General features: G+C 37.6%; 1 protein-coding gene across 1 annotated transcript; it reads right to left on the bottom strand.

The window, feature by feature from the left end:
- Positions 1–107: 107 nt before the first annotated feature.
- Positions 108–15,413, bottom strand: LOC104466775 (radial spoke head 10 homolog B2-like). The gene is made up of 19 exons (XM_010080343.1): positions 15,163–15,413; positions 14,381–14,456; positions 14,037–14,105; positions 13,655–13,828; positions 12,538–12,623; positions 11,792–11,912; positions 10,814–10,990; positions 10,153–10,294; positions 9,538–9,659; positions 8,880–9,069; positions 7,982–8,093; positions 7,818–7,897; positions 7,565–7,713; positions 6,645–6,752; positions 5,403–5,579; positions 2,668–2,719; positions 2,038–2,148; positions 755–950; positions 108–291 (listed from the first exon to the last, which is right to left on the bottom strand). The coding sequence occupies exons 1-19, from the start codon at positions 15,411–15,413 to the stop codon at positions 108–110; spliced, it is 2,577 nt and encodes an 858-aa protein (XP_010078645.1).
- Between the last annotated feature and the right edge of the window lie 1,091 nt (positions 15,414–16,504).

Genomic DNA, 16,504 nt, shown 5'->3' with positions numbered 1-16,504 from the left:
TTTTATCATACTTGTATTTTAGACCTTACTGTACATGTTTTTTTTTGTTATTTCTTTTTTTATTCAAAGAGTATTCACTTACTTGAAGGCTCAGTAGTTCATCAGATTTATTTTTTCTTTCTCTTTTTGCCAGCAGGCACCTTGGTAACAACTGGGGGTGCTACAATGGGTGCCTCTTCCTTCACTGGGGGTACTAACTGCGCCACAGGCTCTGCACTCTCGGAGTCAAATGATTTTTCTCTTGCTGCTTCTTGCCTTTTTGCCTCTTCTGCTTCTCTTTCAGCAATAAGTCTGAGTGAACAAGTTTAAATTTAGTGTACTGCAAGGAGGGAGGAGGATGATATATACTGGCTAAGCAACTCCAGCTATATTCACAGTATGAGTAGTAGAAACTGGCATATTGTAGAGAAGCAGAAAGTCTGTGTAGTCAGTCGCTTCAAGTCTGACTTACAGTATGCAAAAAAAAAAAAAAAAAAAAAAGTCTTAACTGCTTTTACACAGACCAGGGCTCAAGTGCTAAGAAATATCACAGTTAAGAGTTCTGTAACGTGAAAGCAGCCTGTATTTGTTACTCCTGACAGTAACAGAAGTCACATGAGTTACACTCTGTATGTTGCTTATTATACCCGGATGAGCTGTTTTCCCAGTTACAGCACGCTGTACTGCTTTATAAAAGCACACTTGTCATTTTCAAAAATTTTGTTCGTAGAAGATAAAGAGAGAACAGTACTTCAAGATAAGATACAATACTCACTTTGCCAGTTCCTCATCCTTGATCTTTCTCAGCTCAGCAAATTCAGCATCCCGTATTCGATTTTCTTTTATTTTTTCCCTCAGCACTTTTTCATGGTGGTAAGCTGGAAATAACTTATTTGTAAAAAAGATTTGCACCTGACACCTCCAGAGACTGAATTCTTTGTCTTGTTCAGTTTTGGCTTCTTTTGATTTATCTGCAACATGTAAATGAAGCATGTTTATTTAGCAGGGCACTTCTATTTCAGCATGTTTTGGACTACATTTCAGATCAGATATTCTGCAATGGGGAAGTCTGGCTTCTGCATGGTACAGAAGATGACAACTGTGAGAAACTTTTAACTGATGCACATGAAAGGGGATGGCCCTTTCGTGGGTCTTCAGAGTGACTTGTCCCTGGGAATAGCATCAAAAGAACATGAACCTTCCCCTTTAGTTCTATGAAAAATGTCTTCTATGGAAATTTGATTGCAGTTCAGTATCCATGACTCCTGTGCATGGGGGACTGGAGGAATGAACATGACTAGAACAGAATTGCCTGCAAGCATCCAATTGTCATGACTGTCAAAAAACAGGCCAGAGCCCATCTGATAGTTATTTAAGAAACAATGTTTTTTCAGATTTGTAACTTTTCAGTCATCAGATTTCAGTGAAAGAGCTAATGACCACACAGAAATCCTTGTCTGCCTATGGTCTTACCTTTGGGTTCTTTATCTGTAGACAAGATTTAACAAGCACTTAGAACAACCCAGACGAGATCTGCTAATCAGCCAGAAGGGAGATCGTATAAAAAGGTTATTAGCCTCAACATATGAAAATACTCTTACTAATTTCTTTTCTGCATGAATGCTGGCATGTCATAACATATCTTATTCCAGCTAAAGGTGGCACATCATTAATAATAATTCTTGTATTAAGTAAAAGAAGCAAGTCATAGCAGTAATATCTTTTATTTATCCAAGAGATTTAAAAAAATGGGCAGGCTTGCAGACTGAGCTTCCCATAGAGCAAATACAGTTTCTAGATGCCCTACAAATAAAATGTGGCATTTTAAAATTGGAGAAACTATTTAAGTCAGTACTTAAACTTCTCAATTATTAAGTTTCATTTTCTTTAAAAAATTTATTTTAAAAATCTTCTTTAAAAAAATCTTCTCCAGAATTAATGTTCACTTACTGCCCTCTTGTGACAAGCTGAAATCTGCATATACAATTAAAATTTTGCAATTGAAGAGGTACAAGAGGTTTTTTTGTGTTAAATCTTAAAACAGTAGGACTGCTTTACCTGTCAATTCCTTTGCTGGACAGAAATCTTGTTCTTTTTCTGCATCCCAGCTGAAAAATGGCAGAACAGCTTTGATATCTCCATGAGTTTTGTGAAATGGGAGGACAGCATCTGATATGGCAAAGAAAGAAAATTAAAATTACGTGGTCTGTAATTCTGTGCATTAAATATCAGGTTTGATTTTCAGCACAAAACAATATAAATTATCATCTGACCTTACAGCTAGACCTATGGTTGAAATAATTCTGTACTGATAAAGTGTTTATAATGAAGGCACAGTGCAGCATTCAATCTCCCGCTTCCATGCCCAAATGAGTGGGACAAACAGGAGGAATGTAGTTTTTAAAAGCCTTTAAGTTATTTTTACGGAAAATGTGATAGCTTCTAATTAAAAAGTGCAAGAAGTTCAGACTCAAACTTGCCCAGCTATCTGTGTATAGCAGGTGTGGAAAGCTGAATGTAAACCTTGTCATAATTGCCGAACTGAATACAGCTACCCTCTGTAACTGCAATACATCCAGCTGTTTCAATGATCAGCTACTGTGTTTCAATCATCTTTAAAGGTGTAGAAAGAACGAACCTCCTGTAGCACCACTGCTTATAGATGCTTATGGTAACTGCAGTACTCACCTGGCAGAAATTCTCGACAAGGATGCCCTCTGTCTTCACAAGGTCTCAGTGGCTGGCAAGAAGTTTTAAATTTAGTTACTAAATGCCTGGACTTACATTTAAATTAAAAAGTGAAATCACATGTCCATTTGAGCCATGCAAATTCATATCTCAGCCAACCAAATGCATTCTGCAATTGTGCCTATTTCAAAACATTTCAACTGCAATAGTGTTTCACACTTTCGAGTGTTAGCAAATTGGTCCTAACACTTTACCTTTGATACCAGCAGGGAAGTAGGATTATCCTATTTCATTAGAAGCACAGAGAATTAAAGCTCCTGTTCTTAGGCACGTGTCCTGGTTTTGATCGGGATAGAATTAATCTTCTTAGTCCTAGTACGAGGCTGTGTTTTGGATTTGTGCTGAGAAGAATGTTGATAACAGTCTGATGTTTATAGTTGTTGCTAGGACAGTCAAGGACTTTCCAACTTTACGTGCTCTGCTCGTGTGCAGGTCCACAAAAGAAGCTAGCAGGGAGCATTGGGATTCAAACTTAGGTTTAGGATTGAGGCCCAAATTGGCCAATGGTACATTCCATATCATGCATGTCATGCCCAGTATATGTCTGGAAGCACTCTCTCTTCTCAGGCTCTCGGGCTCTTATCTCTTTTCTGGGATTGTGGTTTCAGGATTTTTTCTGCTCTGGCATTGTTAGCTGGAAACGGGCTGGGCCTTGGTCATCAGGCAGTGAGCAGTTGCACTGTGTATCATTCATTTGTATATTTGTAAATTATTACTATTATTATAATCATTATTATTATTTTCAATTTTATTATACTTCAGTTATTAAAGTGTTCTTCTTATCTCAATACACAAGATTCCTTTCCTTTTACCCCTCTAATTCTCTCCCCCATGGCGTGGGAAGGCGGAGGGTGAGCAAGCGGCTGCATTGTATTCACTGCCAGCTGGGTCAAACCATGACAGCATGTCCCTCTGTTCGTACATTGCTCTATCATTCCTCTGCTCCTGAGGAAACAATAATTAATTTATATTCCTGACTATAGGAATATACTCCAGTGAAAAGGAGAGAACAAGATTCAAGAGTGTATCTGAGGAAGATGCTTTGAAATCTTTCCAACTGTCATCCCAAGCATCTTCTGCAGCCTAATGATGCCACTCTTTTCAGACAAGTGACAGTAAAAGTCTTGCAAAAATTCAGATCAGACAATTCTGTTTTCTAAGTGTTGGTATATTTTCTAAAAGTCAACAAGTTCCCAAATTCTCTGTCTGATTTCAATGACTCCAGTACAAAACAGCAATCCTTACTATCTTACCCTGAAATGATAGGGGTAAGACAGTGCATTTTTTTTTTTCTTGGAATATCAAGATTCTCATTATAGTTGTACACTGGGTACAACATTGTAAAGGCAGTGAAGGTGAAAAGTTTGCCAGAAGAATTCTAAAAAGTGTTTTAGGAATTGTATTACAGTTGCCTTCTCCAGTGCTTCTAAATCTCTCTGCTCACTTCTCAGCCTCTCACTCCCCACCTTGCAAATAAAGATAAATCTGTAGCTTTATTCATGACCGTTTTATTTAATGTAGAAGATACCACCCAATATTCTAAATAATAGCCAAGGGTATGCTGGGAGCAAATGCTTTGTTAGCAATGGAAATGCACCACTTCTAGGCTCATACATTGATCCAGACACGGGAACACATTGTATTTAATATTAAATGAAATTCTAGTCCCTTTTAAAACTTAACACTATCTTGACTACTCTGTAACCCATAAATTGCAAACCCTCTGCTCCATCTTTCAGTGTGGGCTTTTTACATACCTTGTGTTCATTTATTTCAACGTGTGAAATTACACTTTCGCTTGAAGACCAACATGAAGGAGTGTAAAGCTCAGCTGCCTTGGAAATTTCATGGTTTCTGTCTGTACCCATTATACTTCTGTAAGTGCACTAATAAAAAGTAAACATAAGAAGAATTTTACATTCAATAAATTTTAAATTAAGATTTTAGTCTTGGAAAATCTGAGTATTTTAACTGGACCGTTTCACTGTGCAACGGCATTAAGGTTTGCAGTTAAGTTCCATAGGATGGGAACAATTGGCCAGAGAATGAGAAGTGGTGGTGTTCAGTGGCACTATTGGCTTTACAGAGACTGTGAAATGAGGTATTTGTGAATGCTCTTTGAATTAATAAAAATACTTTTATCTTGTGCATAATTCCAAATAGTATAAATTCAGAGTCACGCCTTCAACTACCTTGTGCCTCTAAATTACACCAGTGTCACAGGCAGCATCTTACAACCTACAAAATCCTTATTCAAAAGTTTAGCAAAAAGAGTCCCTAACTTAACTGCTGGGAAGCAGCATATCTTGTTACATACAATTGCAATACCATTTTTACACGGCAATTTCAGACATTCCACTTGAAGTAGGAGAGGCATATTTTCCACCCATCAACCAATTTGTCAATTCCCCTTCAAACATCAAAGACTTGCAAGTATTTTATGAGTATTTATAGTTATCTAGGAAAATGTGCAAGTGTGGTAAAACTGTCTATATTGATGTACAATCTAAGGTAGCAACAAACAGAAAAAGCAGAAGGACCCAATCAAATTACTGTTTATGCAAAAAAAGAGGAAACTGGTTTCTATGTTGAGGAAACATAGAACATACGCAGGGCTTGACTTCACCCTCTAAGTGGGCATGTAGTAGTATTTAACAGGTCTGTATCAACTTTACCTGGGACAGAGAATATTGTGAGTACAGAGACACATTTATGGTTCCCTTGGAGAGACCCTCGATTCTAAAGCTACTTCTTTTCTGATTATCACGATCTACTTGTTCCTTCATCATATCACTGGTAACATACACCAACGCACAATCAAGAAGAGCTTCAACAAATTCAAGAAAAACCAACTAGAGCAAAACAAACACAGTGATTAATTATTTTTGCAAAATCCCTTCATTACTGGGCATATGTATCTGAGCAAGCAAAGAACTCGAGTAATTACGAAGCCTCACTGGCCTCAAACACCCCCTTCTTCTGAAAAAAAATTGAAAACAGCCAAAGCTCAAAAAAATCAGGTGATATACTGTGTTACGCCTTACAAAAGTCATACGGAAATAAAATATTGCATAGGTTTTTGCTTTCTCTGGAGCTATGTGAAATTTTTCTAACAAATAACACACAACTATAGCTGTTACCTAAAATATTTAAATTGCATACGATGCTTCCAGAAAGCCCAAGAATGGGTGTTTAATGAATCCCTTACTAAGCCTTACACCGTGTTTTCAGTTTATCAGATAGTGTTTAAAATAATAAATTCAATTATGTCATTTACAACAGATCATGACTAAGAGCTAAATCTTTACGGGAGAAGGCCCTCTACAGCAGGCCAGCTGTCAGGTAGCATGAGAATCTTCTACAGTCACTGCTCAACCTCACTGAGGTGTCAGAACTTCACACGTCACTAATCAGGTTTCTTGGATCATCAGATTTTCACAATCAGTGGGTTCACATCTCAATTACTGACCCATCTTAACATTTCCAGTGCATGCCCCGACAGCTGAAGTGCTGAGATTCACCCATGCATACTCACTGTATACACACACTGTCAGACAACCACCCCACAGACGGAACTGTTACAGCAGCAGCCTCCTAGAAATGGTATTTCACCCTCTGGGTTACGGGACTCTTAAGGAGTTATCTGTATGGTCAGGTATGCTGAGACTGTACTAAGAAGGGTAAGAGAATAAGAAAAAGACAGAAGTACCTGAGCTAAACTAGAAGATACAGGCAGAACAAAGGAAGACAAAAACAGAGGCTCAAGTTTGTACTCTTTATTTCTTTGGAATAAATGAATTAATTTTCCTCCTGTTCTAGCAGATAGGACAGTATTTGCAGCATTTTTTGAAAGTAATTTTAATTGTTCCTGTAGCAATGAACTACGATATGTGGGGTTTTTTTTTCCCCATACACACCTCCTGCTCCAGGTTGGTACTACTGCTGTCACACAGAGAGGGACCATCTTTGATAAGTATTTCCACAAGTTTTGAAGCGGTTAATTGTTTGCTGAGAAGTTTAAAATCCTGGGTAAGAGTAAATGTTACATATTAACAGCACTTATAGCATTCCCACATGGACATAATCTAACTCCTCTTAAAGCCTATGTCAAAATTTCTAGTGGTTTCAGATGATACCACATACGTAATTAAAAACAGAGTGACGTTCTGGCCCTGCTGAAGTCAATGGGAATTTTTCCTAGACTGCAAATCAGTGTTAAGAAATAACCTGTGAAAGCTCATAAAATAAAAACATAAGAAAATAAAATTTGGTATCTGACATTTTTATTCATTTTTTAAAGAAAAAAGGTTTGGATTTAAACAGTGATAGTAAACCAAAAAACAAGCATATCAATGGGAATTGTTCCCCAGCTGCAATATAATCTTGATCTGTCCCTGTATTATTGAATTTTAGTAAAGAATCTCATGTTCATCTTGCAATATATTAAATTAATATATTATTAAAATGGTTTCTTTTTTTATTTCAAAAGCTACCAGTTTTTGAGTTCTGCCAGCAAGGCATTTTTATATGTATTTTACATGATGGGGAAAACAAATAGCCAGCAAAAATATTTATATTCCCTTAAAACACATTTGTCTAAGGTTTGATTATTTGAAATGATTAAGTACTAAATCAGAGTTCAATCCTGCAAAAGCACATATATGAATTCCTGTAGAACAACTGTCCCTTTAACGTCTGTCAGGCAGTTTGTACCAATAACATCGCTCCTACCTTTTCAACTGTGCGAAAGCCACAGAGAGTATTTTATATGATCATATAAACTGAACAAATAAAGCGTATATAATCACACACACACACAAAAAATTTAGATTATTACGTTCAACATCCAAAGGAAGTGCCTCATTTTCATTGTGGGTTCAAATGGAGGTCTGGTACTCGGTCTACAAAAATCTCTGTATATTTCCCAGCATTTGTCAATGTAGCTCATGGCAAAAACTGTACATTGTTCTTCAGAAAATAAGATACCTTTAAAAATCAATTGGGAAAAAATAACCATTACAATAAAACTGTGAGGTATGTGGTACTAACTGATGAATTCTGCACAGCACAGAAGAAATACCATTACTTACCTTGGATATGACAGGCTGCAGGAATAACATTCTTGGACATCATTTCTAAGAAACACTTATGCAGATAAGGACCTTTCTCTCTAGAGTTAAAACAAAAATAATCCTGTCTGGAAAGACTCAAACTGATTACACTGAAACAAGTGTTACTAAAAGAGGAAACTTACTTGTGCTCTTCATTATAGATATGAAATGCTAGATGAATAAGGTCAGATAAAAATGTTCTGAACAGTAAAGTCTTATGTGGACAATGTATCTCCTCAAGTGGTGTTTTATCACCTAAAAAATTTGAAAAAATAAATCTCTATTGCTATCACGTACATTAAAATGCTTGTAGGCACATTGACTTGTCAGCCTTTCTCGTCCTATCCATTTCTAGCTATCACAGTGGAACAACACTCCTGGAAGAAACAAACTAGGCACAGCATCACTTCCAAATAACCAGGTCAAGGGAGAAACATCCACCTGTAGCTGACTCTTATCAAATTCTCTCTTTCTAGAAATGTGTCCACTCAGCATTTAGGAATGAAAGGGCAAGCAAAGTTGGAGGTAAACTCTTCACATTCTAGGGGTACTGCAGTGCATCCCACTGCAGGTCTAAATGGAACTGACTGATTAACTGGCTCTGTGGAAGTAAAAAAAACCCAACAAAAAAACCACAAAAAACACACACAAAAAAACCCCCTTACTAAATGCAAACCAAAGTTAAGAGCACTGGAAAAAAAAAAAAAAAACCCCACAGAAAAAGATTTGTTTCTTCTACTTCTCTTTCTCAGACCTCTTAAAACTACAAGTAATAGTAATAGTACGACGGGTGAATACAATTTTTGAACAGATGGCTCTTTAGGACAATTTTTAAGTGGTATTTTAATTTTGCATTTTCTTACCTAAGCACCTGAAGCGCCTGGAGAACTGTTAGTGCATCCACTGAGAACTCAGGCACAGAAGTACTTACTCAGGGCTACTTAACTACCAGAGCTGAACAATCAGTCTTACCACTCCAACTCTCTACAGCTTACTATTAAAATTCCGAGATTCTAGACCCCAATCAACAGAAATACAAACCACTCAATATCCGATCCATTTCAGCAAGAGTTATGTTGGAGTGATGGAACCGGCAGTCCTTCAGAAATCTCCAAAATTGGAGCTTAGTCATGAGGAAGGTGTTGTCAAAAGAATGACTGCAGCCTAAGGTGCTGTAGAAGGTGTAAACTCTTCTCAGTTCTGTAATATGCTGCAACACAGCAAATTCTACCTAAATAAAGCAGGATATGTTTTCAGCATCGTCTCACAGCAAGTAGGCATCAGCTTGTATTGAGCCTGTAACTGGGCATGTAATGCTTTTGATACAATAACTTCAAAGAGCATATCCCTGGTTAAGTGTTCACAAGATCGTTACTCAAATGTAGCTATAATACGTATTTTTTGGTGACTGATAAAAATTAATTTGTCTCTGTCAGCAGTCAAATCTCAAACTAGCTAGAGGCAGTGGCTGAATGGCCTTCCAGATAAGCTGACATATTTTTTATTGTTTTCTAGTGGATGCTCAGGAAGAGCCAATATTGTCTGTTCGTTCTTTTTTGCTTTTCGGTTTTCATGGCCTTCAGATTTTTGAATAATTCTATAATGGAAAAGGTTACTTCAGTACAAATAAACCAGAAATAAAATAATTTGAAACACACTGTGGGGGGGAAAGTGAAAATATCAAACAGTAGATTCTTACTTGTTTCAGTTCTTCAGGTCTCTCCTCCCTTGGCAGCAAGTCAAGCACTGAAGCTATATCCAACTCAATAGGGGATCTCAGAATAGAAACGTTTTCTGAGCCATCACTGACTGTGATGTTTTCTACTATGCAAATAAAATAGAATAAACTAAGTTAAAAACATAGATAGATATTTATGCACACACACAAGGAAAATAAAACATACATTATTCCTTCTTATCTTGCTGACTTCAAACTGAGAATAATAGAGACTACTCTAGAGCAAGGAGTAGAGATTTAATAATGAGCAGCATAACAATTGTAGAGTAATTGTGCCAAATCCAATCCCCAGCCAAAAGGAAATGCAGATACTATACAAGTTATGAAACTTTCAGATAACAGTGTTCCAAAAGCATTACAGGATGTCGTGTGGATGTGTCACTCAAAGTGTTGTGTGCAGGAAACAAGAAGCATGGGAGCAAAAGTCACTAATTATTAAGATAACTCCCATCTTTATCAAAGTTATTTGAAGAAACATGTCTGGCTCTTGAGTAAGTATGAACAGCTTCAGGCTAGAGAAAAAGAATGAACAACAAAATGTGAACTGAGTAGAATTTATTTTCTTAAGCTGCTTACCAGTGCCAATAGGACTTCCTGTGTAAATGGCATTCAGCTCTTCTACATTCATTGCATCCACTCGAAAAGCAGGATATTCGACTACACGATCATCTACAAACTCTCCTTCATAAACATGACCATTCCTGTAGACAACCTTGCCCTATAGACAGATTTGACTTATATTTCTATTGAAATTAATCAAATTAAAGATAAAAAAAAATAACGCTAATTCTCTCAATCAATTTTCCTCTTAAGAATCCTGGCTAAATGCAATATATGAGATAAAATAAAGCAAAATAATTTTTCCTACCCTCTTTTACAAAGTACTGTGTCATCTGTTAATTGAACGACACTGCTAGGAAGAAGAATTGTCTACATATTTGTTTGATTTTGAAAAGAATTTTAAGGAAAAAACATTCCCCCCCCCCCAAATACAGAAAGATGTGTTGCAATCTTTAGTTTGCATACGTGGCACTCCACAGTCAAATCTGTGGCCCAGCAAGGTCCTTGGAAGGACTCCTACTGCTTTTAGGGGACTCTGCCCTATATGGTGGGATTCCATCCACAATGCAAATTGAATGTAATTTTCCATAAAGAAATACAACAACCCACTATACAGAGCAGAACAGCCTCCTCTGGTGTCATCTGTAGTTTTGTCTTGCTACTTGTCAATACTCACCTTGCCATGTTTCTTATTACAAACCCATTCACCATCATACACTGCTCCTCCGGCATATCTGAACTTCCCACGTCCATGTCGTTCCCCATTTACAAAATCACCTATGTATTCATTCCTTAAAGGATACTGAGATGCAGGTATTCTCTTCAAAAACCATACGTGAGTGCCATATCCATGCTGAAAACAAAATGTGTGTTTTAAAGATCTGTCTCCAGAGGAGCTACTATTGCTACAGGTCCAGACTTTAAAAAGGAGAACCACCTAGGCATCTTTTATTGGAGATATTTGCCAACGGTGACTCTTAAAGTGCCCAATCGATAACTGCAGTACTTAAAACCATCCATAGAACTATACTCTACAAACGAGCTCATGGGAGAAGCGCTCAAAGGATACCTGCCTGAACCCTTTTTACTGTAATGCTGAACACCCAGGTGAGGAAAAGCATGGCAGAGAGAGAGCCACAATGCTCCAGAAGCTGGACTCCTTGAAAATTTTATGCAGAATGAAAAGACAGAGGAAGTAGCTCACATTCTTTTTCCAACATAATAATAAATGGAAGGAACAGAAAATGCCAGAAATCTTCTGTCCACCATAAAACTTTTACAAGAGGGAACAGTGTAGTCTAGCATTTTACAGGTGACACAGAAGTAAACTGCCACATATACTCACTGCTGAAGTCAGACCTCAAGCTAAGTATAGTCAAAAACATTTAACTATTTAAACTTTTCTTGTGAAAAAGGTTTATATTTTCCATTAGATATTTAAATTATTATTTTGTAAGACTTTGTCAAAAGCCTTTTAAAAATTTGAATAGTGCTAACATGAGAATCATCTTGCAATAAACAGCATATTTCTGCTATCTCAACTGGCAAAAATCATACAAAGGCCCTTTGATATTGCACAAAACTCCCTTTCCAGTTTTACTAGAGTAATGGACAGATGCCGAATGAAAGAGGTTGCTGGGGAAGAAATTAATACCTGTATGCCATCTACCCACTGTCCTGTATACTCTTGATTAGCTGTCAGCCATCTCATTCTTCCTTTTCCATGACGTACATTTTTCTTCCACTGACCTTCATAAAAATTGCCAGACTTATAGCTGCAAGAAAACAATAAAAATTAATGATTCATTCATACAAAATTCTGAGCGGATCTTATGAAAGCAAGGTTTATGCAAAGCCTCACTACTAATAAACTCAGCATTTATTAACGTTAAATATTAGCATTAACTTGAAAGCTGCCTCACTGAGACATGGATACAGACGTTTGATTGTACCAACCGCGTACCTCCTATTTTAACTTACAAAGCAGTGTAAAAATATTAACCAGTTCTTTTTTCTCTAAACAGTCTTCGTCATAGCTAATAAAAAGTATTTTATATATAATTACAAAAATAATTCATTTATTCATGAAAACAACTCCATCTATTCAAATCAATCAAGTTTGTTTTTAAATGTTGATTTGTGGTTTACCAACGCTGATTCTGAATTTGGTCTTTAGACATTCTTTTGTGGGAATGATCAGTAGAAATACACCAACATAAAAATATAAGTTATAGAGGTCTACATTATTATTATAAAGCACTTTGGATATTCCACTGCAGAAAGTACACACTACTATGAAATGGCAGCATTTGCATCCATTTTAAGGAATAGGAGAAACTGTATGATAATACATGTAAAATAAAAAAATATGAAGATAAGAACAAGTGTTACCACATTTACCATCTCATTCCCCATCCTTCTTTGATGTTATTTACCCAGTCGCCTGAATACCAAGAGCTATGTTCCCGATCATAATAAATAGTACCCTGAAACAAACAGTAGAGTTAAACACCTAAATATTCATCTACATTAATATAACATTGTATACAAATTATATAAAATACATGTAATCACTCACTTATAGTTCCTTCACAATACTGTACTGAAAGCAACTGAAGTGATAAATAAAAAAGCAACTCATATTCATCAGAAGAGGTTAAGACCTTAAAAAAGACCAAGTGTTCAAAAAAAAAAAAAGAAAAAAAAAAATCACACTACATTACATCAAAGTCTACCGTGTTTTTCAAACCACTTGGAAATACTTTCAGAGAGCTAGCTTTGGCACCTTAACCACAGCAGTCATTGTAAGGTAGATCAGTTTTCTGACTTATTCAGAATTCAGCTTCCAACACTCAAAACAAACTGGACAGCCCATTGCACTGGTGAACACCCACAGCAGCCTGTGTGATTTCAGTGTCCCATTAGTGACACAGAACTTAAAAACACTTGATTAGAATGGAGTTTTCTCGCGTACTGCACATCAGTCCTTAAAACATCAGGCCCAGAAGAACGTCTCAATCTGGATGCATAAAACGGAGACAGATAAAAGGAGTGCTTGCCTTTAAAAAGTTAGAACTAAATGTTACTTACTCTAGATAAGGCAGTCTTAATTGTAATTATCATATTTGGTCTGCTTAACAAATTTGGGAGATGTGATCACTTTGTCCTTACTGGGAAGCTAATTGTTCTGTCATTGTTATGTGGCTACTGATGCAGTCATCTGTTTTGACTTTGTCATAACCTCCTTGCAGCAGCATAAAGGACAAGCCACATAATGGGCCAATTACTCTCTGACGATACTGTTTGTTCATCCCTTCTACTGCAAACAAGATCTCACTTCAATTGTTTTAGTTAGCACTCACTAATTCAGAGAAGATCCTTAGGAAAAATTAACCTCTACACAGCATAAGACCATGCAACAGCACAAAGCATTTTTGCAAAACCTTTGCACAAGAGTGCTTGCTGTTGTAGAAGGTAGTCATCCAAGACCATGCTCTCATTTTGTGTTCTTACTTACCTTTCCATGTCTTTTGCCTTTACACCAATAGCCAAAGTAAGAAACATGGTGAGTACCACTCCTGAAAAATCCAAATCCATGCCTAAGTCCATTCTGGATTGATCCTTCATAAACGCTACCATCATTCCACGTATAGCAGCCATGAAACATCTGTACATTCTTAACAAATGTTCCCTAAAAGATTAAATTACAACATTTAAAAAACTAAGACTCACTGTTCCCCGACCATCTAAGAGCATTTGCACTTGTGATTGAAATCACTGCCATAGCTCTGCAACTTCCATCCGTACAGTACCAATTACTGCAACTTACCTACTTTCCTTGAATTTGCACATCTAATTAGTTGTAATTGTGCCCAGTTATAAGTTAAATTGCACTTTACCTCATACTTCACTCCATCAGCCCACGTGTAAGTCCCTCGTCCATGCATAAGCCCTTCAGAAAACATGCCCTTCAAAATGAAGAGAATGACACTGTTTGCAAATTTACGCTTACCACAACTGAAGCCTACAGTGACTGTAAGATTTCAAAATAACGACCTAGTAATTCCTCTCCAACTACCAGTTGCAAATTAAGAGTTTTAATGCCAGAAACCAACAGAGCTTTCAATGCTTACAGATCCCAGGCACTCAACTTCCACCTTACATTCAAAAGAAATAGCCTGCCTGTTCTAGAGAAACAACTTGATCCACTACTACTTTTCTTTTTTTTAATTTATACACTTACCTTATATGTATTTCCCCCCTCAAAATGTGCAAATCCTTCACCCTCATACAATCCACGGACTTTTTCACCTTCATAGCTACAAGGAAAACAAACTAAAGTGAACATTTCAAGTCACGGCCAGTAGACCGATATCACAATAGATATACAATAAATGACCTTTGATTTACCATCGTCTGCACACAGGCCAGTTGTTGCATCTTGTGCAGAAAAATGAGCTACAACAAAATTTTCAATTTTTTGCACATTCCATGTAATATTTCATGTAATTGCTGTGTTGCCTCAGACCTGTATTTCTTTCAATTAAGAAAACAAATCACATTGGTAGCGTTTACTAGCTTACAACCAGGCAACCCTGTCAGTACGTGAAACATTACATATAGTCCCCTTGAACTACCAAAGGATTTGGTTAACACTGGCACTCACCTGTTTCCTCAGTTTAGGATATCCTTAAAGGATATGAGCAGCCCTAAATATTAAAAGGCAGCAACAACTAAATATTAAATGACATAGCTACATTTCCTTCACCAACTGTCTGTTTACTTAGACAAAACTTCACCGTAGGCGAACAAGAAGCTTCTGGCAAACAAGAGAGCACCAGCAACACTCCAGGATGCAAAAAGGCAGCAGAATTCCACAAGCATCAGTCTCATAAGGTGTCACAGCTAAAAGGTCTGAATAACCTGATCCACTGTCTCAAATTAAGAGTAAAATCTGTGTTTGTGTGACAAAACAGAGATACTTAAATGAGGATTCCTGACCTCACAGATGTGTAACAAGCATACCTTTTTACAATAACTTGAGTAAGAACAGGCTCCTCATAGTATTGAGGAACATCTTGGATTGGAGGTTCCTCTACCTCCTCTGGTTCTTCATCTGGTATCAATGGATTTGCCTGGGTTTCTTCCACTCCATCCAAGGTCTGCAAATCCGTCAGCTTTGTTGAACTACTCTCAGCTGCCGTATCAGGTGCAGGAACAGAAAGACGTACAGATTTTTCTGCCTTCTTGCCATCTTTCTTCTTATCCTTTGCCATAACTACTGAATTGTCTCGATGTGTACTTTCCTTCTCAACATCTACTGTCTCATATAAAATATTTTTCCCCTATAATCTATTTGATAAAAAAAGCAAACACAAAACATCTAACTACATGAAAAATTACAAATCTTTTCTTAATTATTACATATGCATGTATTTTAAGTCATTTCTGTAATAACAATTCCTCAAGGCAGTGGTTTCGGCTTGTGGTAGGCAGATTGCAGAGCTAGGAGGATGCAGTGTGAATTACCTCCACGTCATCCATTAAAACCACTGTGACAGAAGTGTTGTCAGTAGACTTACTTTTGCCACACAGAGGTCTCCATCTCTACTACATTTTTAGGTGCCTAATCACATGGAAAAGTTAAAAACCATTTCTCAAAGATATGAGTTTGGTGAGTTTCTTGAAAGTTACAGCTACATTGGTATTATTGATTTAACCCTGCTTTCAAAGTTGTGAGTTACACATTGAACTACAACATAGAATTAACCACTATAGCTTATAAAAATCATAGAATGTTTGGGTTGGAAGGGACCTTAAAGATCATCCAGTTCCAACCCCTGCCACAGACCAGGTTCAGAGCCTCATCCAGCCTGGCCTTGAACCCCTCCAGGGATGGGGCATCCACAGCTTCTCTGGGCAACCTGGGCCACTGCATCACTACCCTCAGTGAAAAATTCCTTCCTAATATCTCATCTAAATCTGCCCTCTTTCAGCTTAAAGCCATTCCCCCTTGCCCTGCCACTACATACCCATGTAAAATAAAGTTATTTTGTCAGTTAAGAGCTACTGAAATGTTACAGAACTGCTTGAAGAGCTGCAATCACAACTCCCGCTCATTTCCCGACTTATCGTCACTGCTTTGTAACACCCCAAGAACCAAACCCGCGAGCTGCAGCGGGCAGGGCTAAGGCCAGCCTCCATTTTCCCGCCATCTCCTCCCCCCCGCCTGCTTCAGCCAGCGCCCCGCTCCACTCGGGCAATTCAGTATCAGACCAACTGCGCCAAGGGCCCGAGGGGGTGGCCGACGGTCGGCAAGGGCAGCGGGCTCCTGGAAGCTCTTCCCGCCCTGCGCCCCCAGACCCCC

The sequence above is a fragment of the Pterocles gutturalis genome, unplaced genomic scaffold, assembly GCF_000699245.1.
Source record: "Pterocles gutturalis isolate BGI_N339 unplaced genomic scaffold, ASM69924v1 scaffold6126, whole genome shotgun sequence".
Lineage (NCBI taxonomy): Eukaryota > Metazoa > Chordata > Aves > Pterocliformes > Pteroclidae > Pterocles > Pterocles gutturalis.
The sequence above is the reverse complement of the archived record's forward strand: the minus strand, read 5'-3'. Positions and strand labels throughout refer to the sequence as shown.